At 44.9% G+C, this 24,376-nt stretch overlaps 1 protein-coding gene across 1 annotated transcript in view; it reads right to left on the minus strand.

Annotated features, from left to right (window-relative positions):
- Positions 1-14,758: 14,758 nt before the first annotated feature.
- SLC25A31 (solute carrier family 25 member 31) overlaps positions 14,759-24,376 on the minus strand; it is a 60,882-nt gene continuing 51,264 nt past the window's right edge. Inside the window, exons 5-6 of the mRNA XM_044681047.1 lie at positions 22,867-22,992; positions 14,759-14,956 (exon numbers count right to left, since the gene is read on the minus strand). Of these exons, the coding sequence (XP_044536982.1) occupies positions 14,759-14,956; positions 22,867-22,992 (324 nt within the window). The remainder of the gene's footprint in view (positions 14,957-22,866; positions 22,993-24,376) is intronic.

A 24,376-nucleotide genomic window follows, 5' to 3' on the forward strand; every position in this document is an offset into this window, starting at 1 on the left:
GGGGCAGCACCAAAAGGAGAGAAGGGGGGGGCAAGAAGAGGGGAGGGGAGTACGAGCAGCGGAGCAGGAAGCACTGGGAGGGGGGAGGTCACCGGCAGGGAAAGGAGCACGGGGAGGGGAACTGAGGAGAGGCAGCGGGGAGGGGGGGGAGTCGCAAGAGAAGGGGGGCACCGCCAGCACAAGGGAGAACACGGGTTCGGCCGGGGTGGGGATGCAGGCGACACTCACGGGGTGCACCGGTCGCTGTACTCGTTGGCGATGGTCTCAATGCCGCCGCTCCGGGCCACGGCGATGTAGCAGTTGAGGAAGCCGAGGTCGATGCCGACCACAGACATGCTGCCGCCGCGCTGGGGAGGGACGCCTTCTGGGGGCTCGCCGCGGGGGCTGCGAGGGGCGAGGAGGGGCCGGTGAGCCGGGGCCGGGACCGGGGCGGGAGGGAGCAGGGGCCGAGCCTGAGTCGCCGCCGCTTGCCTAGGAGCGTCTCTCCCCCACTGCGGTTCAGCAGCCACCAACCGGCAGTTACTGGGCTCTGCGCCTGCGCGCTCTGTAGCCGGGGAGGCGCTCGCGCCGTGGTTCCGGGCCCTCAGCCCCTTCTCCAGCAGCCCTCCTCCCTGCCCAGAGGCCACCCGCCTCGGCTTCGGCAGCTTCCGTCGGCGCTCGGGGAACGGCGGCCTCCGAGTTCGAGAAACCTCTCGAAGACGTAGGCTCCCGTGTGGGGGAGGGGCTGAGGGCGGGGCGAGGAGATGAGATGGGGCGGGGCGGACCCGTCTCCTGGTTTGCGCCGGCGCGGTCCCGCCAGGCTTGGTCCTAGCTGCGGCCCTGGGCTGCTGCAGTCAGGCGGCTGCGGAGGCGGTCGGGATCCTTCTGTAGGTCCTCCATCCCTGCCTATACCTTGTTCTACAGGCTCCCTGGAGCCCTCTGGGGCCGCGAGGCTAGGCCCCTCCACCCCCCACACTCCCTTAACGCTTCTCGGCCTCAGTTTCCCCATCTGTAAAATGTGGGCCCTCCCCAACATTGAATCCGGTGACCCCGAAGAGCCTCGGGTGCGCCCCCACCCTCCCCCTAGTCGGGGTGAGCACGGAGACCACGGGACCCCAGCTCCCCCCAGGACCTGCCCCCCAACACCCGGGCAGAGGTGCCCACCAGCCGGAAAGAGGGGAGTTTTCAGCGGGTACCGCACATGGTAGCCTTCCTTTCACCCCATCTCTCTACTGCACCACGGCTTGGTCATGGGGCTCTGTGACGTCATCATCGCCCCCATTCCCGAGGGCATTGGTCGGGCCGGGCTGATTAGGGTTCGCCCAGTTTCTTTCCGGAGCTGTGGGGACCTGGAATGGGGCCTCGTTCGCTAGAAGAGGGGAGGAGGAGGAAGTTATTGGGCCAAGGAGGGAGAAGGATAAAGGGGACAGGGGGCCACAGCCAAGCAGACTGAATGTTGGGGATACCAAAATGCCAGTAGAATGACCCAAGCTTGGGAACTTTTGCCGTTCCAGACAGTTGTCCTTTTCCCTATGAAACCCTGTACTTGAGATTGGTCCCTATAACCCCCTGGATTCCATGTGTCCCCCTGTGTAATTTCACAACCAAGTTAAAGTAGCTCGCTCAAGTCTTCTTCCAGGAGGGCAGCCTTTTTGGCTGTGGCCAACAGAAGCCAGCTGGAAGAAAATGAAAGAAAAATGCCAATTGGAGCCAACTGCAAAGTGGCTAAATATTGACAAGTCTACTCATCAAACCAGACCAGGGAGTTCGATAGCTCTAACTACTGAAACAAAGCCAGACCCAAAAGACTGGAGAGGCATTTATTGCTTGGGGTTGGGCCATGACAATGTAAGAAAAATGGCAGTGCCACAGAATGAATTTTCCCATTCGGCACTGTGGCAATCACATTGGAGAACTAAACAACATTACAGATTCATCCAGAGATAGAGTTTGTTCAGGAATCTCACCAGAAATAATGGAAAAAGCTGAGGGAAAGGAGGCCTAACAGTACACATCTTAAAAATGGTCCTCTTAGTAGAAACTCTTTGTTTCCAACTCTTCCTATGGTGTGATAAGATCAACACCTACCAGAGTTCCCTCTGCCCCAACTTCTCCAACTTGTAGTCAAAATTAATATTCCCACAACGACGTAAAAGTTCTTTTGAGTTCGTGGCCTTTTTTTTTAATGAAGTTTATATATCCTATTCAAAGTACCATAAATACATTTTTTTTCAATTACATGTAGAAAGCATTTTTTTCAGTATCAAAGAAAATATTTATTGTGAGCCTACTGGGAACTGAGCAACACTTAACTCAATATAGTTAATCAGCAATCTGGTGTATTCTTCTTAATTGAGATGAGTAGAGAAATTTGTCTCACTATGCCAGGTAGAAGACCTCAGGCAGTTATCTTCATTTATCCAACTATAATTGCTATTAGTTTAAGATTCAGCTCAATTGCTTCTGTAGAAAGCATTTTTAACAATCATTTTCTAACATTTTTAGGGTTTAAATTTTCTCCCTCCCTCTTCCCAGCTCCCCTATGCAGTAAATAGTCTGATAGAGGTTATACCAGTGCTTTCATGCTGTGACAGAAAATACGTATCACATATACAATACAAAGCTCATGAAGGAAATAAAGTGGAAGACAGCATGCTTTGACTGGTAATCAGACTCCCAACAATTCCTCCATTGGCTGTGGAAAGCATTCTTCATCATGAGTCCCTGGTGGTTATCTCTGACATTCGCTTTAGTCCTTCACAGTTGATCACTGTAGACTATTTCTGTTACTGTGTACTGTGTTCTCCTGGTTCTGCCTACTTCTCTTTGCATCAGTTCATAGAAGTCTCTATAGGTTTTTCTGAACTCATCCTGTTCCTTTCTTTTGGCACAATACTTATATACCAGGACTTGTTCATCCATGCCCCTCAATTTCCAATTCTTTGCCCCTACAAAAAGAGCTGCTAAAATACTTTGGTTCAGGTAGGTCCTTTTCCCTTATCTCTGAGTTCTTTAGGTTACAGACCCAGGAGTGGTATTGCTGGGTCAAAGGGTATGCATACTTTTGTGGCCCTTTGAGCCTGGTTCCAGATTGCTCTCCAGAGCAATTCAGTATCAGTTCAGTTCCACCAGTAGAGCTATTAGTGTCCCAATTTTCCCACATACTCCCATGTTTATCATTTTCCTTTTTGGTCACACTAGCCAATCTGGTGGGTGTGAGATGGTACCCAGAGTTGTGTTCATTTGCATTTTTCTAATCAATAGTGATTTGGAACATTTTTTCATATGACTACATATATTTCAGAGCAGTATCTCACACCCTGCACTACAATAAGCTCCAAATGGATACATGATCTAAGTGTAAAAGGTCACATCATCAATAAATCAGGAGAATGGAAGGGGCTACCTTTCACAACTATGGATAAGGGAAAACATCCCAACAAACAAGAAAGGTTAAAGGGAGAGAAAATGTACAATTTTTATTGCATAAATATAAAAGCTTTTGCACACAATAGCTAAAGTCAGAATGGAAACAGTTAATTGGGAAGTTTCTCTAATAAAATTATGTATCCAAGAATTATAACTGGTTCAAATTTATACAAACAAGAGGCAATTTCTAGTACATAAGTGGTTAAAAGATACAGTTGGCAGTTTGTGAAAGGTCTCCAATAACTATATGAAAAATGCTCTGAATCATTAGTAATTAGAGAAATGCAAATGAATTATTCTGAAGTTCTATCTCCCATCCATCAGTTTGGCAAAGATGACAAAATGAGAAAAAGACAATTGTTAGAATATGGAAGGATGGGCACACTGAGGCACTGCTGATGGACATATATGAAAGAAAGGGAGAGGCAGAAAAAAAGAATGAAACCCCCACAAGAAGAATTTTTTTTTTAAGTACAGAAGGTTTGTAGGGAACCAGACAAATGGAAAAGCTTTTGGAACTGATGTTCTGAATTTAGCATATAGTTTTTTTTAAAGATAAATATCTATATCTGTATCTATAAAATGAAATTCATGAATTAATATACAATACTCTTTCTGTATCTTCTATGAAAATGTTCATGTTTTCCAGGTTCAGAATAACATAATATTCGAAAAGTAAGGGACCTAGGTGGCAGCTGAGTGGCTCAGTGGATTGAGAGCCAGGCCTAGAGACAGGAGGTCCTGGGTTCAAGTCCGGCCTCGGACACTTCCAGCTGTGTGACCTTGGGCAAGTCACTTGACCCCTATTGCCCACCCTTACCACTCCTGGGCCAAGGACAGTCCCTAGCCCGGATGAAAAAGGAGGAGGGTTGGGCATGGGGGTAGCAACCCCACCCTGTAAAAACTACATCTGCTAAAGAAACTGCAACCTAAAGTAGGAGCAGCTGGGCTAGCTCAGTGGATTGAGAGCCAGGCCTAGAAACGAAAGGTCCTAGGTTCAAGTCCGGGCTCAGACACTTCCCAGCTGGGTGACCCTGAGCGACTGCGTGACCCATTGCCTACTGGTTGTGGCCCTATGCTCCTAGAATGGAGTCCCAGGATAAAAAAAAAAAAAAAAGGACCTAGGTGGGGCTAAGCTAAATGGCTTAGTGGATACAGAGCCAGACCTGGAGGCAGGAGTTCCTGGGTGTGACCTCAGACACTTCCTGGGTTTGTGACCTTGGGCGAGTCACTTAACCCAGTTACCTAGGCCTTACCTCTCTTCTGCCTTGGAATTGATACTTAGTATTGGATTCTAAAGCAGAAGATAAAGGTTTAAAAAAAAACAACTCCAAGGGACTTTGGTCTGTCCCCTGCTAGGTCACTTCTCTAGTTGCTTACCAATGCCACAAGAGTCGAAAACAATCCTTAACAATAAGCATTTATTCATAAGCAAAAGAAACCCTCCAAGACAGTTTTTGGGCTCAGTCCTGAGAGTAGAAACCTGAGAACAGCAAGTGCCAGAGTATGGGCACCCTGCTCTGCCCAGGCTGCTCCCCCCGCCTCCCCTTGCACCCCTGCCTCCTCGTTTCTCTAGCTTCCCCTGAATGCAAAGGCCTTGGGCTGCCAGGCCCTGTGCCTGGTGCCTCTCCTCCCACTCCCAGCCACACCTAGTTACTTCTATGTTATGCCCTCAGGGGAAGATGGGCTCCATTTGGGGTCTCCTGTCCTTGCCCACTTTCAGCTCCTCGGAACAAGATTCCTTACTGAGGGGTTCTCCCTCGCCCCCCCACCCACCCTGGAGGGCAAAGTCCTTATTCATAATGTCTCCATGCTCACTGACTTTTTTGCTTTTCTTTACCTTCCTAGCAGAGCTCAGTTCCTGGCACACAGTGAGGACTTCATACATGTGTGTTGACTGTTGACAGACTGGCAGCTTCTGTGGCAGGAAAAGAGGCATCACTGGGTTTTGTAAGAGGGAAATTTAGATATTTTATAGATATTAATTTAAAATGTGGCTGCCAGGAATCAACAATTCAGATTGATTCCGTAATTAAATCAGACCCAAGTCAGCATTGGTTAAGGCAGTTTATTTACAATCAGGAAGGTAAAGGTATGGGAATAAAGAGAGGGAGAGGCTAATCCAGGCCTGCAGAGACCTGGACGGAGAGAGAAGGTTAAAAGGCTAAATAAATAAGGCTACAAGCCACAAGGCCCAGCAACCAGATAGGCTGGTGCCTACTTAAGGCAGAGTTTAGAAGCGGCCCAGGTAGGCCAAGGAAGTCAGCCTACCTTACCCACGTGACAATACTGAGTAGAGGCTGCCTGAGGTCTCAAGGGAGGTCCTTCAGCACCAAGTTCAAGGCGGGAACTGCCTCCACAGGAAGTAATCAACACACTTAAAGGGAAATCAGGGTTCACATGCTGATTCTGCCATTGTTGTGACTTGGGGGAGTTATGCCATCTCTAGGCCCCGAGTTCCTCCACTTTAAAGTGACAGGATGACTATGAATGGCTAGAGTTAATTCCATTTACAAGAAATGGGGGCAGCTGGGTAACTCAGTGGATTGAGAGCCAGGCCTAGAGAAGGGAGGTCCTGGGTTCAAGTCTGGCCTCAGACACTTCCCAGCTGTGTGACCCTGGGCAAGTCACTTGACCCCCATTGCCCACCCTTACCATTCTTCCACCTAGTTTAAAAAAAAAATAGTAATAGAAATGCTCAAATGCCCAATCACCCTTTTTGCCTTTGAAGTTTCCTCCATTTTATCAGAGATCTGTTCCCAGGAAGACCAACACCTGTGCAGGAACCATCCTTTTATTTTATTTTATCTTAAATTTATTTTTTATTTAATTTAATTGATTAAGAGAATTTTCCCATGGTTACATGATTTATGTTCTTTCCCTCCCCTCCTAGCCAATGTGCAATTCCACTGGGTTTTACATGTGTCAAGACCTATTTCCATATTATTGATATTTGCACTAGGGTGATCCTTTAGTCAACATCTCAAATCACATCCCCATTAACTCAAGTGATCAAGCAGTTGTTTTTCTTCTGTGTTTCTCCTCCCACAGTTCTTCCTCTGAATGTGGCTGGTTTTCTTTCTCAGAAGTCCCTCAGCCTTGCTCTGGATCCTTGCATTGCTGCTAGTACAGAAGTCCGTTATGTTCGATTGTACCACAGTGTATCCATCTCTGTGTACAATGTTCTTCTGGCTCTGCTCCTCTCACTCTGCATCACTTCCTGGAGATTGTTCCAGTTCACATGGAACTCCTCCAGTTTGTTATTCCTTTGAGCACAATAGTATTCCATCACCAGCAGATACCACAATTTGTTCAGCCATTCCCCAATCAAAGGGCATCCCCCCATTTTCCAATTTTTTGCCACCATAAAGAGTGTAGCTATAAATATTTTTGTGCAAATATTTTCCCCTATAATCTCTTTGAAGTATAAACCCAGCAGTGGTCTGGCTGGATCAAAGGGCAGACAGTCTTTTAAAGCCCTTTGAGCATAGTATCAAATTGCCATCCAGAAAGGAATCATCCTTTTAATATCCATTGTAGTAGACCACTCGCTGATATCCCAGCCTCTGACTGTGGCCTCTTTCCCAAGCCTGCTTACAACCTGTCAGTGTATGTTTGCTGTGCCTAATTCCCCCAAAGGGATGCAAGATCCCCAAGTTCTATCATTCTTTGGAGAATCATCTCAGTGGTGATCCTCTTAGAGATACTGTCCCCAGAGCCCCAGGGGTCTGACTCTGTGTAGTATTGGGCGCTTGTCTTTGTGCAGCTACCAAATATTAATGGGCCTGTCTCTTTCCTGATTAAAGATTTGGTTTTGCTGACTACTTTAGTGGTTCTGTGTTTTTCCAGGTTGACAGCACCTACCTCCCCGGGTTGTTCTAAGAATAAAAGGAGATGACACTTTGAAAGCACTTTGCAAACCTGCAAATGCTCTCTAAATGCATCACTAACAACAGCATCAGCATCATCATCATCACCACTGTTATTCCTGCTTCTAGACCTTCCTTAATCAGCTTCACTAAGTAACCTGCCTCCAAAGTTCACATTATCCCACTATATCACCCAATCGAAAATCTGGAAATAGGTTTCCTTAGCATTGAGGATTGGGGGAGCACCTGGGCTTCATAGACAAAATGCATCCATATATGAGTTAGCGTCAACTAGGTGACCCAGTGGATAAAGTTTATGTACACGTCAAGAACCTCCCGGTCTCTGCTGGTCCCCTGATTTACTTACTCACTCCCCCATGCGCTGCAATTGCCCACGTCCTGGACCTCGGTGTCTCTGGGGGCTCCAAGCCCACCCCCTCTGAAGTTCCTGGAACAGATCACACTTTGTGGTTATTCCACTTTTCGACTTTACAACCCCTAATCCTGCTTTTTCTCTTCACTTGGTCTTTCCCTCTGCCCTTGGTTCTTCCCCCCTGCATGGTGTGCGCCTCCCTCCCTCCCTAACCACTCAACTGCAGTAAATCCCCTTTGTCCTGGGTCCCGAGCCCAGCCGCTCCTTTCCAAGCCGGCCCTGTGGTGCTCCTAGGGTCAGCGGCTGAATGCAGCTGGAGATCATGGCGAGGCTGTGCTTCGGGGGGCCCTCTACAGCTTCCCCCTCAGCACGGCAACCGGGCCACCCTACCAGTTCCTCCTCCCCGACGTCCTGTCCTGTCGGGCTCTCTCCCATGCCACCTCCTGGCCCTTCCTGGCCGGGACCGTGACGCTTATTCCTCTAAAAAGATTCTCTGTGATTTCTCCTCTGCTCGCACTTTTCTCACGTGTCCTCGCGACGTGGCTTGCCACGGCCAGTCCCTTCGCGTCCCCTCCATCCTCCTCTGCGGATGGCCTCTCTAGCAGACCGGTTATCCTGCCCGTCTTCCGTCCTCTCTGGGGCTGGTCCCTGGGCAGGCAGCCCTGCGACGCCTGGTGTGTCGCCGAGGGACCTTTGGGAGGGAGAGATGCCGCAGGGCAAGGTCCGGGCCTGCCGACCCAGGCGGCTTCCTACACTCGTGGCGGACAGGGATCGGGAGGGCCAGCTGGGGTTGGGGGAGCCGCTCCTCTCTCATGCAGGCCCCTAAACAGCCCGAGACGAGTGCTGGAGCAATAAGGCGGCCCTTCCCACGTGGAGCCGCAGAGCAGGAAGGACCAGGAGAGCCCAAAGGGCCAGCCCGGCCGGGCCTGCACGCTGAGGCACCCTAAGCCGTCAGGCGAGTCCGCTGGGTTTTTATGAGGCTCCGCTGGGTCTAGCAGGCCTGGGAATGGGGGCGAGAGAGCAAAGGGCCTGCGCCTGGGGCCGGCATTTACACTCCCCGCCGTTGGGCCGTCACTGCCGGCTTTTCCTTCGTTTATGGGGCTCCACACTTGATGACCTCATCAGTTCCTGGGGCTTCCTCTGCTTCTCCGGGAGGACCATTCCCAGATGGCCCCAATCAAGCCTATCCTTTCTCCCCAGTTCTAGCCCTGCAACACCAACTCCTATTGAACTAGATTAAAAAAACAACAAAAGCCTCTTCCCTGTGCCTAAGAATCAGGACTGTGTATTGGCTCCAAGGCAGAAGAGCAAGCGCTAAGGGTAGGCCATGGGGCCAAGTGACTTGGCCAGGGTCACACAGCCGGGAAGCGTCTGAGGCCACATTGGATCCCAGGCCCTCCCGTTTCCGGCCTGGCTCTCTACCCAGGGAGCCGGGCCGCTGCCCCTAGGTACCTTTCCTATAGGCCAACTCGGGTGCTTACTAGCTTTTGGCCCTGGACAAACCACTTCCCATCTCTCAAGCTCATTTTCCTTATTTATAAAATGAACTTGGACCCCGTGGCTCCTCAACATGTCCGCGATCCCAACGTCCAAAACGGGACTGCTATTTCCTTCAAGTCCCCCTCCAGGCCCATCTTGGCACGCATCCCCATCCCCGTCGCCTCGGCCCTTGGCTCACCCACAGCCGCCGGCCACCTTCCGGCAAGGTCTGCTGCCTCCATCTCTGGGGCGCTCCGAGCGTCTGCGGCCCGCCTGTCCCCTCCCCTGGAGCGGGCTCTTCTGGTGCTCTTGAAGTGCGTCCCCCCGAGGCCCCGCTGCTCTGCCCAGCCGCTTCCCCTGCCACGGCCTCTGCCCTTTCCTTTCTCTCCCGAGTGGGGAGCACCCTGCCGAACGCACAGGAGCCGCTCGCGTCTCCTGGCCGCTGCTTTCATTTCTGTACTTCCCTAGAAAGCCCTTTCAAGCACATGCCGCCAATACCGGGGCGGCCCAGCGTCCTCGGCCCAGCCTTGCGCCCGGGTTCTTCTATGGCGAGGACGCAGCACGCTTCCCAAAGGCCGGATGCCGCACATGGACGCAAGGGCAGCGCGGAGTCCCCGAAGCCCTTCCTCCTGGACGGAGACGGCCTTTGCACCCCTGCTGCCGAGAGGAGGCCCGGCAGCGGGGTGGAAGTCACGATGGCCCACGATGGCCCACGATGGCCTGGGATCCCGAGCCACAGCCACCTTCACCATCATTCCACTAACTCGCTGAGGGGCTCAAGGCCCGCTGGGGACCCTCGGCCTGCTTCAGCAGGTCTCGCTCCAGCTTCTTGGAGCCAGAGCAGGGGGTCAGGTGGATGAGCAGCCCTGAAGGGGCTTGGTGAGCCCTCACCAGAGGGGCTAGTCTTCCCCCAGCACCCCGTACACCCCTAGTTTTTTATACCAGAGACTTCAGTGAGATAAGATTCTGAGCTATCCTGTTCCCTTGTTCTCCTGGGAGAGCTCCTCGTGGCCTAGATTCTCACCTGGAGGAAGAGCCAGAAGTGGGGTTCACACTGCCACGTGGGCATTTCGTGTTAGGAGGGAGCCTCTAACCCGAGGGCATACAATTATATATATGTATATATATTATTATATATTATTATATATACACACACACCCAATTATCTAAGAATTAGATTTATTTGAGAGAGCAGAGGTTCTGAAAGTGGGAGTTTTAAGACATATTTTAATAACCATGTATCAGTGTTGTTTCCTTTTTAATCCTATTTTATGCATTCAAAAATATTATTCTGAGAAGAGGTCCATAGACTTCACCAGACTGTCAAAGAGTGTCCAGACCACACACAAAAAGTTAAAAACTCTTGGTCTGGTCACCCTCGTCTATGGATTGATAGCCTGTGCCACTGTAGCTGTGGTTCTTACCTCTATCCTTCCATCAATCCTTCCCAGAGGCCCGGCGTTCCTCTACCCACCATGCTGAGCCCTTCTTCCTCCTATGGGCCTTTTAAGATTTCATGGATACCCTAAAGGACCTTAGATGGTTTGCATTTCAAATGTGTTTTCACACATATGATCTCACTGGATCCTCAGCAACCTAGAAGCTAAGGGTTGAGCAATTTAAAAATTCACAGCTGATGATTTGCAAGACAGGCTTGGAATTCAGATCTTCCAGAAACTTGGGTCTCCTCAAAGTGCCCGCTGCTTTGTGGGACTGGTGTGGGACTTTCTTGGGAAGGTGGCTAGGATGCCTACGGAGAGCAGCCAGGCTTCTGCTCTCCTGCCCCATCCTGCTCCCCACCAGGGGTCTTAGGAGGCTCTGCTCACCATCCCTACCACTCGGGCTCCCGAATGTGCCAGGTAGGAAGGGCTCACACCACAGCCTTTCGCTGATCGCCTCCAGCTATTCACTTATACTCCACTTCCATGGTCCAAAGCTCTGCAGATAGCTACAGGAACACCTTGGATTGCTCCCTTTTTTGCTAGGCTGTCTCCATCATAATTCACCTCCTTCCTCCACTAGGATCTTCCAGTTGGTCCTTTTCCCTCCTTTCGGGATCCTAAATGGCAAATCAGACAAATCGCTTCATTAGTTGGGCAGGATTGCCAGGGGCGCCTTCTCACATCTCTGAAAGGGAAGGTCCAGGGGAAGCTGATGGCTTCTGTAACTGATTTAAAAGAGGGGCAGCTCCATTCTGTACCAGAATTCAGTTATTAGTAATTAAGAGATGATTAATTATCGACGGATTCATCAATTCTGCCACATTAAAGTGGCACATTAAAGTCTTCTTTTATTGAATGAAGCAGGCACAAGATTCAAATATAGACATGGACGAATACTTCCAAGTGTAAAAAATGTGTTGAGAAGTTAGAAAAATTGTTGAAAATAACACAACTGTGTTCCTGGGTGCTGGGGAAGGAGAGGCCAGATGGGAAGGTAACTCTGAGAACTGCCAGTGTCTTCCCCAAGCTCCCTACTTCCCCCTCTATTCATACACAAAGACTGGGCCGTTCCAGAGGCAGTCCAGACACAGCAATGCCCACTCCTGTGCTCTCCAATAGGAACAGACAAGCAGCAGGTGTAAGAATGTTAAATTTAGGTTTTATGCTAAATATGGAAGTTCTAAAGTAATATTGTGGCTGCCAATTTAAAAATATTATAGTGCAAGTCAAAATGACTTTTAGCAGCTTTATTTACAAAGAGGAAGAAAGAGTAAAAATAGAAAAATGTAGTAAAAGAGACAGAGTTTAACAAGCCTATCAGCCCTTCTCCAGTGAAGTGAGGTTCAGCCCCACAGGGGCTTCCCCACATCCCTAGTCCCCATGTGGATTTCCCGGTAATCCTCAAACCAGAAGTCCAGTGGTATCTTCAGCTAGAGTTCCACCAATGTAGCCTTCTCCAGGAATGGAAGGCCTCTTTGGAACCAGTCTCTCTAGAAGTCAGGAAAGAAAGGCCAGCTACTCACCCAGGAAGCCAACACAGGATCCGAGGAGAATCTCCTCCTTCAGTCCAGCTCATCAATGCAGAGTGTTCATAGATGAACTCCAAAGGAGAGGAAGTTCAAAGGAGAAGTTCAGGACTTTTTATAGTCCCTTCCCCACTTTACGGGAACCAATTGCAGTCTTTCAATTGCCTAGCACTGCCCAGGGGCGGGGAAATGGCCTCTGGAGCTGTCACCCACTTTAGAAAGTGACTTGTGAACTTTCTTAGTGTCAAGTAGGGGTACTTTAAGTTCTTGATTTGTTTAGCCAAAAAAAAGGCAAGGGGACAGTTAATCCTATCTTCACAATCCCCCCTGTGATTCTTTGGGAGACTGGTCTCCCCAGTGAGTCATTTAACATAACTAGCTTATATCTCTAAAGATTTTCTAGCTAAAGGTGCATATACTTTCTAAGAGGAAACTACAATAGTTGGAGATAAGAAGGAAATAGAAGAGAGAGAGAACAACCAATGTTTGCTGGGAGCACTGACAAAAAACCAATTAGGGGGCAGTCCCCTTTGGCATAAGAGTTTACATTTAGAATAAATGTGTTCAACCCCCTTCAGTTCAATCAATTACATCCCAAAGTTCATACTGGATCTTCTGATGCAGTGTAGGTTTCTTTATGGCACTTTTCCCAAACAGTTCATTTTCTTGATTTGGGGAGTTAGCAATCATCTTTTCCTGAAAATTTTCTCAAAAAACTTTAAATCTTGGATTTTATGAAAATTATACAATGGGACAAGACAGCCTCAAAGCTAGCGAAGGCTTTGGTTCAAATTGTGTCCTCAATCCATTCTGAGAGACTCTGAGCAAGACCACTCTCTGACCCTGACAGATTGGAGATGCCAGGAGGGTGCCATCATTCTCCTCTCTTAGGGATTCCTTATTGTGGTGAAATCTCATGTCCAGTATCTGGCCACGATAAATACACAAGTTTATGAATGTTTGTGTGGTGGCCACCTCTTTAGATTTCTGTGTCTTGGTAGGCTTTGTTCTCATCGTTCCCTGCTCCACCTTTGTACTACCCATTCGGGAGCATGACTTCCTTGGCAGCCACTGCCAGATGAATAAATGCTCGATAAATATTAAGACATCTATGTTATTTTTATACATACAAAAATCTTGGGGAAAAACTGCAATGAAAGTGAATTGCTTTCACAACTTTCAAAGACTAGGGCAACCTAAAAAATGTGGCTTAGTCTGTGTATATTTGTATGACCATGGGGAAATCCCTTTATCTTCTTAGGGTTTGGAGTCATCTGTAGCATGAAGAACAGAGTGCCATCATTTATCTATAGCAGTGGTTCCCAAACTTTTCTGGCCTACCGCCCCTTTTCCAGAAAAAATATTACTTAGCACCCTAGAAATTAGTTTTTATTAAATTTTAATAGTAATGAATAGGAAAGATAAATGTACCTGTGGCCATCACCGCTCCCCGGATTGCTGCAGTACCCACCGTGGGGCAGTGGCGCCCACTTTGGGAATCACTGATCTATAGTGACTCTCCAACCAGGCCCTTTTTTGGGGCTTTTAATTCAGAACCTAAATGTTGTACACATCACCCATTTCTGCCATTCCCAGCTTCATGATCTTTAGCTGTAAATTATAACCTCTATCTTCTGGCATTTTAGTACCGAGAACTTACTGCAAAGACAGAGAGCTTCCTGAAGCATTTCTTCCAGGTCATTTATACAGTCCAGCCCCAATCCTGGCAGGGCAATTCTCTATCGGAAGGTTCATTTTTCCTTACATTTTATTTCTTGTTTCAAGCACTTCCCTATAACCAAATATCCGCTCATTCTCACAGATCATCTGACCCAACCGCACAATTTTAGACATGAAGAAAATGAGGCCTTGGGAGGTAAATGGATTGGTTTGTGGTCACACAAACTAGTGGACTTTTCTTTTTACCAGATGCCATGCTACCTTGTAGCAGTTTGTAAAGTTAATAAATCAGAAACTGATTTATAATTGTTTTGATCTTTCTTTATTGTCTGTCAGTCAATACAGAGTACAGAAACTTACTGTCCTGAGATGTACTACACCATGTAAAGATGAGGGGGTAGGAGAGAAGCCTTAGAGCTTTGAAACCAAAGGATTATGTTTGGTTTACCTTCAAAGTCATTCTTTGACTGATATGTCAAAGATAACTGGCACCTGATATCTAAACTCTTTGAGTTTTATTAAGGTATGAGATCCATGCTAATAAAATGCAACTGCCCAGAAAACAAACTAGTGAGGAAAGCTCGTACAAATAGATCTAAGTGATGATTTCTCACTGGATGAACTTTTCAAGAGATGTTTAATGATCTTAGCATATATATTTTAGCTGACTGTGATGGGGAATACTAAAAAAGCACATTTGAAAGAAAAATCATTTCAATGATCATATTTTAAACAACAGACATTTTTATTTTTAGTAATAAAAATAAAATATTTGATACTGCTACAAATAGTATGTACTACTGGTGGATAAATGGGAAATGTTTCCAGAGAGGATGAAGAAGCACACAACTATCTGACTGTGAGTCTTTAAATCCTACAAACAGCTAGAGCAATTTAAGAAAATACTGATATATGAAACAACGAGCTAACAATTAGACAAATGGTAGCTCTTTAAACAAGGAAGATCTACGCTCATGGCAATTATTCCACTGAACTGCCTCCAATGTCAATATTTAACAGCTCTTTGATTTTATCATACAAGACCAGCACCAAGGCACCGCCTGTGCCTCGGAGGACATTGGAGAAGGCTCCACGGAAGAAAGCCCCGAAGCCTTCAAGTTGGTATATCTTCATAAAGCAGTCGATGGTTCCCTTGTACTGGCGCTCGGACTCGCCACTCTGCAGCAAAACAAAGACCAATCAACATTTTCTTGCTCAAAGTTTAACCTTATGCCTTATACTAACAAGGAATGACTTGTTCTTCAGTCACATATTTAAAAATGAACAAGCCCTTTTGCTTCCTGAAATATCACTGAACTCGAGCTGCTTGCCCACATGCAATTCTAACATTAGGGAGAGTCAGTAATAGCCCCAAATTGTGGCCTTCTGCTAGAGTTTCAGCTCTCAGGACAAATGCCCACATCGTCTTTGAAAACCAAGGAGATCAAGAGGTGACCAGAAGGAAGCAGGCAAGAACAAAGGAAATTCAAGTCACGGATTCATCTGCTAGAACCATAGTGACAGTGGGGCTGCTTCACAGGCTGGGGGAAACGGGAACTTGACAGGATTTATGCCTACCTTGAAGGTGGCCCAGCAGGCACAGCACCAAGACCCCAAAGTCTGTTTCTCCCCATTCTCAAGGGGAAACTACATGGCCTTCGAGGACTAATATTTGGGAACATGATGGGGGTGATTACTTGAATGAATATTGAGTTTCTCAAAGACATTTTCAAGTACAGAACTAGGGGGCAGACTTCAACGAAGCCAACCTTGCTGCTGCTAGGATAATGATAACGATAACAAAATAACAAAAAAGGAAGTTGGGCCGGTAGGGGGCACCATAGTGTGCCGAGCCCTGGGAATAGAGTCAGGAAGATTCATCTTCCTGTGTTCAAATTTGGCTCAGACACTAGCTGCGTGACCCTGGGCAAATCACATAACCCTGACAGCCTCAGGTCCCTTATCCATAAGATGAGCTGGAGAAGGAAATGGCAAACTACTCCAGTATCTCAGACCAGAAAAATTCAAACAGGTCAGGAAGAGTCAGACATGACTGAACAAGTCTGCTAGGTGCTTTGGAAAAGTATAAACAAGACCCCCCCCCCCCCAATTCCCTCATTATCGTTGGTAGTACCATCATTTTTTAAGCACCTAGGTGCAAAATTTATCTTTTCTTCTTCTCTCCCTCCTGCTCAGTTCTGGTCTACTCTGCATCTTTCCTGCTCACCTGTTGCCTTTGTATCCCACTGCCTCTGGCCTGGCCTTTCTGATAGCCTCCTACATGGCCTTCCTGCCTCTAGGCCAACCTCTTCTCCCATAGTTATCTTCCTGATAACAGACAATATCTCATCCTGTGAGTCTTCACTCAAAAGTCTTGAATGATTCTTCACTGTTTATTGAAATGCCTTGGTTTTGCCTTTAAGGTCCTCTAAAATTCAACTTCCTTTCACAAACTGATTTCATGCCCACTCTGCCCCCTCTTTGACTTGCCCACCCTTTGTCTGCTGCATGAACTATCCAGGAACACTGTGGTCCATTTGAGGGGCTTCTTTCTCCATGAAGCCTTTCCTGATTCCCTCTTCCCACAACTTATCTTTTCAGCCTGCTGGAACTGCTCCAACATGTGCAAACAATCTACTGTGGAGCCAGGAGGCTCTGAATGGGAGTTCCTGTGTTGAGGGAGGGGGCCACCTGGGCCTGGGGGCCAGCCAAGAGGAAAACCCCATAGGGGAGAAGATGGGAGGCTGTGTGCAAGCAGGGGCAAAGGTCTCCTCTCACAGTCCCAATCCAACAGTAGGTGAGCGGGTGACTGTCTCTCCTCTCCTCCTGCCTTCCCCTGCACAGCCAGAGAGAGAAAGCAAACACTCCCCAAAGGGGAACACCCACATTGGAATGAGGAGGATTTCAGGATTCTTTTCCTAAAGCTGTATTTGTATAATATGAATTCACAGAACAGGAGAAATGTCTATAATGTAAATCAAAGTGCAACTATGGGCAAATGTCTTAGCCCTGAACCTAAGTTTCCTCATCTGTAAAATCATTACCACAATACCTTTTGAACCATCTGACAGATATTTGGTTCAAAGAAATGAATGTTTATGAAGCTCTTTACAAACCTAAACTGCTATAGAAGTGTCAAATATTCTGCTATCAAGAGGACTAGTAGAGTGGGAAAGAGTAGTAGCTTTGGAACAATCTGATTTTGGGCAGGTCACTTCAACCCTGTGGGCCTCAGTTTCATAATCTGTAAAATGCAGGTCTTGGACCACTCTTCCAGCTCTGAATCTATCACCTTGATATTTATGTATGTTTCTGCCTCTCCTTAGATTGAAAACTCCTCAAGGGCAGAGATTTTCATTGTTTTTTATCCTTGTATTCCCAACAATTAGTCCAGCTTGTTGAAATGAAGTTTAAGAGGTAGCCCTAGGCCCACAGGACTTTTTGAGAGAAATCCCTAAACATGGCTGAGGATCTGAGCTTTCCCCACTGAGTCCTGTGGTTAGCTCTCCCTTGGAAGGGTAGTTCCATTTGTTAAAAACACCATTTTCTCACATGATCCACCTTCAAAACCTGACATTCTTCTGACCTCTTTGCCTTCTTCCTCTCCATCTAGTCTAGGATGAAGGTGCTGCTAAATCTCTCATGTCTTTGATATTCCTTCTTTCTCCTCTTTGTCATCCTTATTCCAGGCCCCATTTCTAACTGCTCAGCTTGTTTCTTGGCCTCTTTAAGCTAGTCAGAGAGCCATACATTGGCTATTTCCATGAAGATCCCAACTCCTCCCCTTCTCATTTGGACTTTGTGTTCATCTCCACATCAGTGATCCATAAGGAGAGGCATTGCTTACGTTTCTGTCCTCTGTCAGAGACACTAATGCAGGACCCCAGCTATCTCTCCTGTCTTTCTCACTGCATGTCCAGCCTACTGTCTTTGATAGTATGCATGCCCTTGAATGCCATGTTCTACCCCACTTTTCACAAAGAAGTCACTGGCGGGAAAATGCCATGGTTTATTTATGTGTATCACATCATTTGGGTCATTCGTGATTCTGCTTCTTCCAAATATGATGCTCTTGTTTTGGCATCAAAGGATCTAGATTCAGATCACATTATTCTCTAACCATGTCGCTTAGCCTAAGCCTCAATTTCCTAATGAATAAAGTGAGGAAAATAATGTTTCTATCACCTACATTTGAGGGCAAGAACAGTACCTCATATAGAGATGTGAATTAACAGTTACAAGATTAGAGACGATTCATGCTCTTTTGGCCTTGGATGAACATCCCATTCCTGCTCTGAACGTCCATCTACTATGGCTAAGTAAATCTTTTTTGTAATTGTTACAAGATCTTGTTTTGTTCTAATTTTAGACCAAACTACCAGGAGACTAGCCTGAGATAAGCTAGCGGATTATACTATTATACAGAATTTTTTATAAGAACATCTAATCTATTCAATCTAAATTTATACCAGAGGGGTGGAGTTAAGACAGTGGTGTAAAGGCAGGGACTCACATGAACTATCCCAAATTCCCCTCCAAACAACTTTAATTCCTCAAAATGAATTCTGGAGTGGCAGACCCGACAGGAGGTGGTATGGGAGTGAACAATTTTCTATCCCAAGACAACTCTGAAGGACACTGAAGTGACAGTGGAGAGCAGCCCAGTAAGCCAGCAACAGGCCTTGGGGAGGACTCAATAGGGTGAAAAGGCAATTACAGTGAACTCTTTTCCTTCGAGATTTGGTGGCATTGTCCATATTCGCCTCTTAGTCACAGCCCCAGTTCAAGGAGGAGTGTTAGCACATCAGAGTCTACAGTCTCAGGGAATGAGGGTGGGAAAATGTACTTCTGGTCACTTATCTACCAGAACACAGGTCAGGAGAGCAGTGACCATAACTGTCTTTAGACATACCACCTTGGAAGAGCTAAAAATTTACAGACTCCCAGAATTGGCTCTGAAAACAACAGCAAGAAAAATCTGAAGCTTGGGTCAATACCCCCTTTTACCCAGGAATGTAACTCAATTTTAACACAAAGTTAAAAGCCAAGAAATAGACTGGAAAATGAGTTAATAACAACAACAAAAGAACCCTAGAGAAGGTGATCACAGTGAGCAGAGGAAGATCAAAACATAAACACTGAAGAAGACAATTAAATCAAAATAATTATATCCAAACCCTCAAAGAAAAATATCAATTGGCCTCAGGCTTACAAAGAATTCCTGTAAGACCTCAAAAAGGATTTAAAAAACCAAATAAGAGAGGTAGAAGAAAAATTGAGGAAAGAAATTACAATAAAGCAAGAAAATAATGGAAAAAAAGACAACAGCTTGGTAAAGGAAGCACAAAAAATACTGAAGAAAATAATACCTTTAAAAATAATAGGCCAGGAGGCAGCTAGATGGTTCAGTGGATTGAGAGCCAGGCCCAGAGACGGGAGGTCCTGGATTCAAATCTGGTCTCAGAAATTTCCAAGCTGTGTGACCCTGGGCAAATCACTTAACCCCCATATCCCTTATGGCTCTTCTGCCTTGGAACCAATACATAATATTGATTCTAAGATGGAAGGTAAGGGTTTTTAGAAAAAAATCCAATAGGCCAAATGGTAAAAGAGGCACAAAAATCCAATGAAGATGAGAACTTAAAAAAGTAGAACCATCCAAAAGGAAAAAGCTGTACAAAAATTCCAGGAAGAGAATAACTCCTTAAAAGGTAGAACTGGCCAAATGGAAAAAGAAGTTTAAAAGCTCACCAAAGAAAATAATTTCCTAAAAATCAGAATCAGGTAAGTGGAAGCTAATGACTCCATGAAAATATAAAAAAACAATCAAACACTATCAAAAGAATGAAAAAATAATAGAAAATGCAAACTATCTTGTTGGAAAAACAATTAACCTAGAAAAATAGAACTAGGCAAGATCATTTAAGAATTATTTAACTACCAGAAAGCGATGATCAAAAAAGGAGCCTAGAGCTCATCTTTCAAGAAATTATCAAAGAAAACTGCCCTCATAACCTAGAACTAGAAGGTAAAACAGAAACTGAATGAATTTACTGATCACCTCCATAAAGAGATCCCCTAAATGAAAACTCCCAGTATTACTGGCAAACTCCAGAGTTCCAAAATCAAGGAGAAAAATTTTGCAAGCAACCAGAAGGAAATAATTTAAATATCAGTCATAGGATAAACTGGATTTAGCAGCTTCTATATTAATGAATCTGAAGGCTTGGAATGTGATGTTCTGGAGGGCAAAGGAGCAAGGATTACAACTGAGGATCACCTATCCAGCAAAACTGAGTGTAATCCTTTAGGGAGAAAAAATAGATATTTAATGAAACATAAGACTTTCAAGCATTCCCGATGAAGAGACCAAAGCTAAAGAGAACTTCCGCCTTTCAAATACAAGACTCGAGAGAAGCATAAAAAGGTAAATAGGAATGAGAAGTCAAGTGATTCAATAAGGTTAAACTGCTTACATTCCTAAATGTGAAGAAGAATAAGAACTCTATTATATATAAGAAGAACACTATACATATAAAAACAATTTTTGGCAATTATTTTATAAAATTTTAGTATTCAAATTTTCTCTCTTCTACCCTCTCCCTACAGTAAGGGTTAAATCTATATTTTCATTAAATACATATTTCCATATTGCTCATGTCATGACAGAAGTCACATATCACACATATAACAGAAATCTCATGAAAGTAGTATGAAAGTGCAGCTAGAAAGGAGGGTAGATCGGGGATGGAAATGGTCAGAAGCAAAACACTATTGGGGAGGGACAGGGTGAAAGAAGAGGGAGGACAAAGGGGAAAAACAAGATGGTGGGAAATAGTCCTCAAAACTGTGAAGAATTATTACAGAAAATTTCTCTGATAAGACTTCATTCTCAAATATATAGAGAACTGAGTCAAATCTGTAAGAATATTAGGCATTCCCTCACTGGCAAATGGTCAGAGGAAGTATTCAGAGAAAGAAGTCAAAACTATCTGTTCTCATATAAAAAAAGCTCTAAATCACTATAGATTAGAGAAATGCAAATAGAAACAACTCAGGTATCATTTCATATCTTTTGTTTTTGATTTGAAAAATTTCATTTAGTTAATTAATTTAGAATATTTTTCCATGGTTACATGATTCATGTTCTATCCCTCCCCTCCCCGTATCCCCTTCCATAGCCAACTCACAATTCCACTGGGTTTTACATGTGTCACTGATCAAGACCTATTTCCATATTATTGATATTTGCACTAGGGTGATCATTTAGAGTCTACATCCCCAGTCATATCCCCATCGACCCATGTGATCAAGCAGCTGTTTTTCTTCTGTGTCTCTGCTCCCACAGTTCTTTCTCTGGGTGTGGATAATGTTCTTTTCCATAAGTCCCTCAGAATTGTCCTGGGTCATTGCATTGCTGCTAGTACAGAAGTCCATTACATTCTATTTTACCACACTGTATCCGTCTCTGTGTACAATGTTCTTCTGGCTCAGCTCCTTTCACTCTGCATCAATTCCTGGAGGTCTTTCCAGGTCACATGGAATTCCTCCAGTTTATTATTCCTTTGAGCACAGTAGTATTCCATCACCAGCATATACCACAGTTTGTTCAGCCATTCCTCAATTGAGGGACACCCTATCATTTTCCAATTTTTTCCTACCACAAAGAGCACCGCTATAAATATTTTTGTACACATGTTTTTCCCTATGATCTCTTTGGGGTATAATCCAAGCAGTGTAATGGCTGGGTCAAAAGGCAGATAAGTCTTTTAAAGCCTTTTGAGCATAGTTCCAAATTGCCATCTAGAATGGTTGGATCAATTCACAACTCCACCAGCAGTGCATTAATGTCCCAATTTTTGCCACATCCCCTCCAATATTTATTACTTTCCTTTGCTGTCATGTTAGCCAATCTGCTAGGTGTGAGGTGGTGCCTCCGAGTTGTTTTGATTTGCATTTCTCTAATTGTAAGAGATTTAGAACACTTTTTCATGTGCTTATTGATAGTTTTTGATTTCTTTATCTTAAAATTGCCTATTCATATCACTTCATATCTATCAGATTGGAGAATATGATGGAAAAGAAGATGACATATGTTGGAGGGGATGTGGAAAAATTAGGACATTAAAGTACTCTTGTTGGAGTTGTAAACTAGTCCAATTACTCTGAAGAAAAATTTGGAACTATGCTCAAAGGGCATACCTTGAATACCTTTTGACCCAGCAATGTCACTTCTAGATCTATATCCCAAAGAGATCAAAGAAAAGGGAAAAGGCCCTACTTTTACAAAAATATTTATAGCAGCTCTTTTGTGGGGGCAAAGAAGTGGAAATTGAGGGGATGCCCATCCATGGGGAATAGCTGAACAGGTTGTGGGATATAAAGGTGATGGAATATGATTGTAGGATGCTTTCAGAAAAACCTGTAGAGATTTACATGAACTGATACAAAATTAAGTAGGCAGAACCAGAACAGAGTAAGCAGTAAGAGCAATACTGTGTGACAGTCACCTGCAAAGAACTTAGTTATTCTCAGCAATACAATGATTAAAGATAATTCTGAAGAGTTAAGAATGAAAAATGTCAACCCATCTCCAGATAGTCTGAATGCAGATGAAAGCAAAACTTTGTTTTACTTTCTTCTTTTTTCTTGATTTTTTTGAATCTGTGTATTTTTTTTAAACAACATGATATGGAAATATGTTCTGTATGACTACTATATCCAATTACTTGCTGTTTCGGGGAGGTAGGAGGGAAGAGAGTGAGAGAGAACTTGGAACTAAAAAGATTTTAAAAAAAGAATATTTAGGGCAGCTGGGTGGCACAGTGGAATGAGAACCAGGCCCAGATGTGGGAGGTCCTGGTTTAAAATCTGGTCACTTCCTAGCTGTGTGACCCTGAACAAGTCACTTAAACCCCATTGCCTAGCTCTTACTGTTCTACTGCCTTGGAACCAATACACAGCACTGATTTTAAGACAGAAGGTAAGGGTAAGATGCCCATTTTTTTTACATGTATTAATAAAAATAAACTGTTTTTATGAAATGGCCCAAACCAGTTCAGACGAACTACAAAAACAAAGCCAAATACCTGCATCATCATGCGCCTTCTGACGGTGTCAAAGGGATAAGAGAGTATTCCGGAGCAGGTAGTTACGACTTGAGCAATTAAAAAGGACACAAGGAATGGGGTGTCCCTTGGATTTGCCAATAAGCCCTAATGAGGAAAGAAAGCTCTACTCAGAGATGGCTTAACTTCAGAGATTCACAAAACTGCATGGCAGAGGGCCCCAAACCGCTCTCATACAGAGTTGGGGAAAACGCCGGGAGCTCATACCCATGAGGTATGACGGCTGTCAGGGAATGCCTACCGCTGACCTGCTGGAAAGGGCCCCGGAGGCTGCACACTGTGGAGCTCAGATCCCATCACTCTCACTGAAGAGAGTGTAAGGAACTCCTGGAGGAGCCACAGTGCCCACCGTACAAGGGCCCGGAGTCAGGAAGATCTGAGATCAATCCTACCTGTGACACCCAGTAGCGGTGAGAACCCGGGCATGTCACTTAGCCTGTTTGCCTCAATTTCCTGATGTGTAAAATGGGGATGAGGGATATTCTTATAGGGATAAAATAATATTTGTAAAGAGATTTGCAAACCTTTTTTTGTTTACAAACATTTTTAAGAAGACAATAATAATAGGTTCCCTGCTTTAGCATACTACAATTAAGAGCCGAAAATAACCCATGTTCAGCCCACATAAAAGAGGATAATGTGGACAAATTAAATAGAGACCAAAAACATTATATCTCAGAGGAAAAAGTAACAGGGATTTCAAATAACCAAACAGTCACTATAGCAGAATTTCATATTATATTGTGAATTCAGTGAATTGACAGCAAAGGACATATTTTAATGATATGCAGCATTACTGTTAATGATTAGCTTTATTAGATGGATGCTCTAACCTCAAGAAGCATGTTGTGATAGGTTTGATCCTACTGGAATTAAATGAGCAATGAAAAATATTCAAATTTAGATACTTCAGAATAACTCGGATCACTAGTGTCAAATTTATTTATTTATTTTTAAAAACTATTTTCTTTTTAGAAAAATTTTCCATGGTTGCATGATTCATGTTCTTACTTTCCCCTTCAACCCCCTTCACCTCCCCAAACCCCCCCCCCCCACACAGCCGACGTACATTTCTACTGGTTTTAACATGCACCATTAATCAAGACCTATTTCCACATTATTGATAGTTGCATTGGTGTGATTGTTTCGAGTCTACGTCCCCAATCATGTCCGCGTCACTAGTGTCAAATTTAAATAGAAACCATCTCTCAAGGTTGCTTGTTAATTTAGGAAACTGCAAATTAACATTATATATAATATACTGTGTTTTTCTGGCTAAATGCTGCCAAATTCAAATTAGGTTTTCATCTGTTTTGGGCCTCATTCAGGAGTTTTGCCTCTGATTTAGATCAACAAGAAAATATGTCAGAGAATCACTCACATTCCTTTCAAGTACATTTGCTTTTTGTCTCACTGCTGCCTATATCATTAATCTAACTAAACATACTTAATACGAGTTCTAAAATTTAGA

Source organism: Gracilinanus agilis, chromosome 6, assembly GCF_016433145.1.
Source record: "Gracilinanus agilis isolate LMUSP501 chromosome 6, AgileGrace, whole genome shotgun sequence".
Taxonomy (NCBI): domain Eukaryota; kingdom Metazoa; phylum Chordata; class Mammalia; order Didelphimorphia; family Didelphidae; genus Gracilinanus; species Gracilinanus agilis.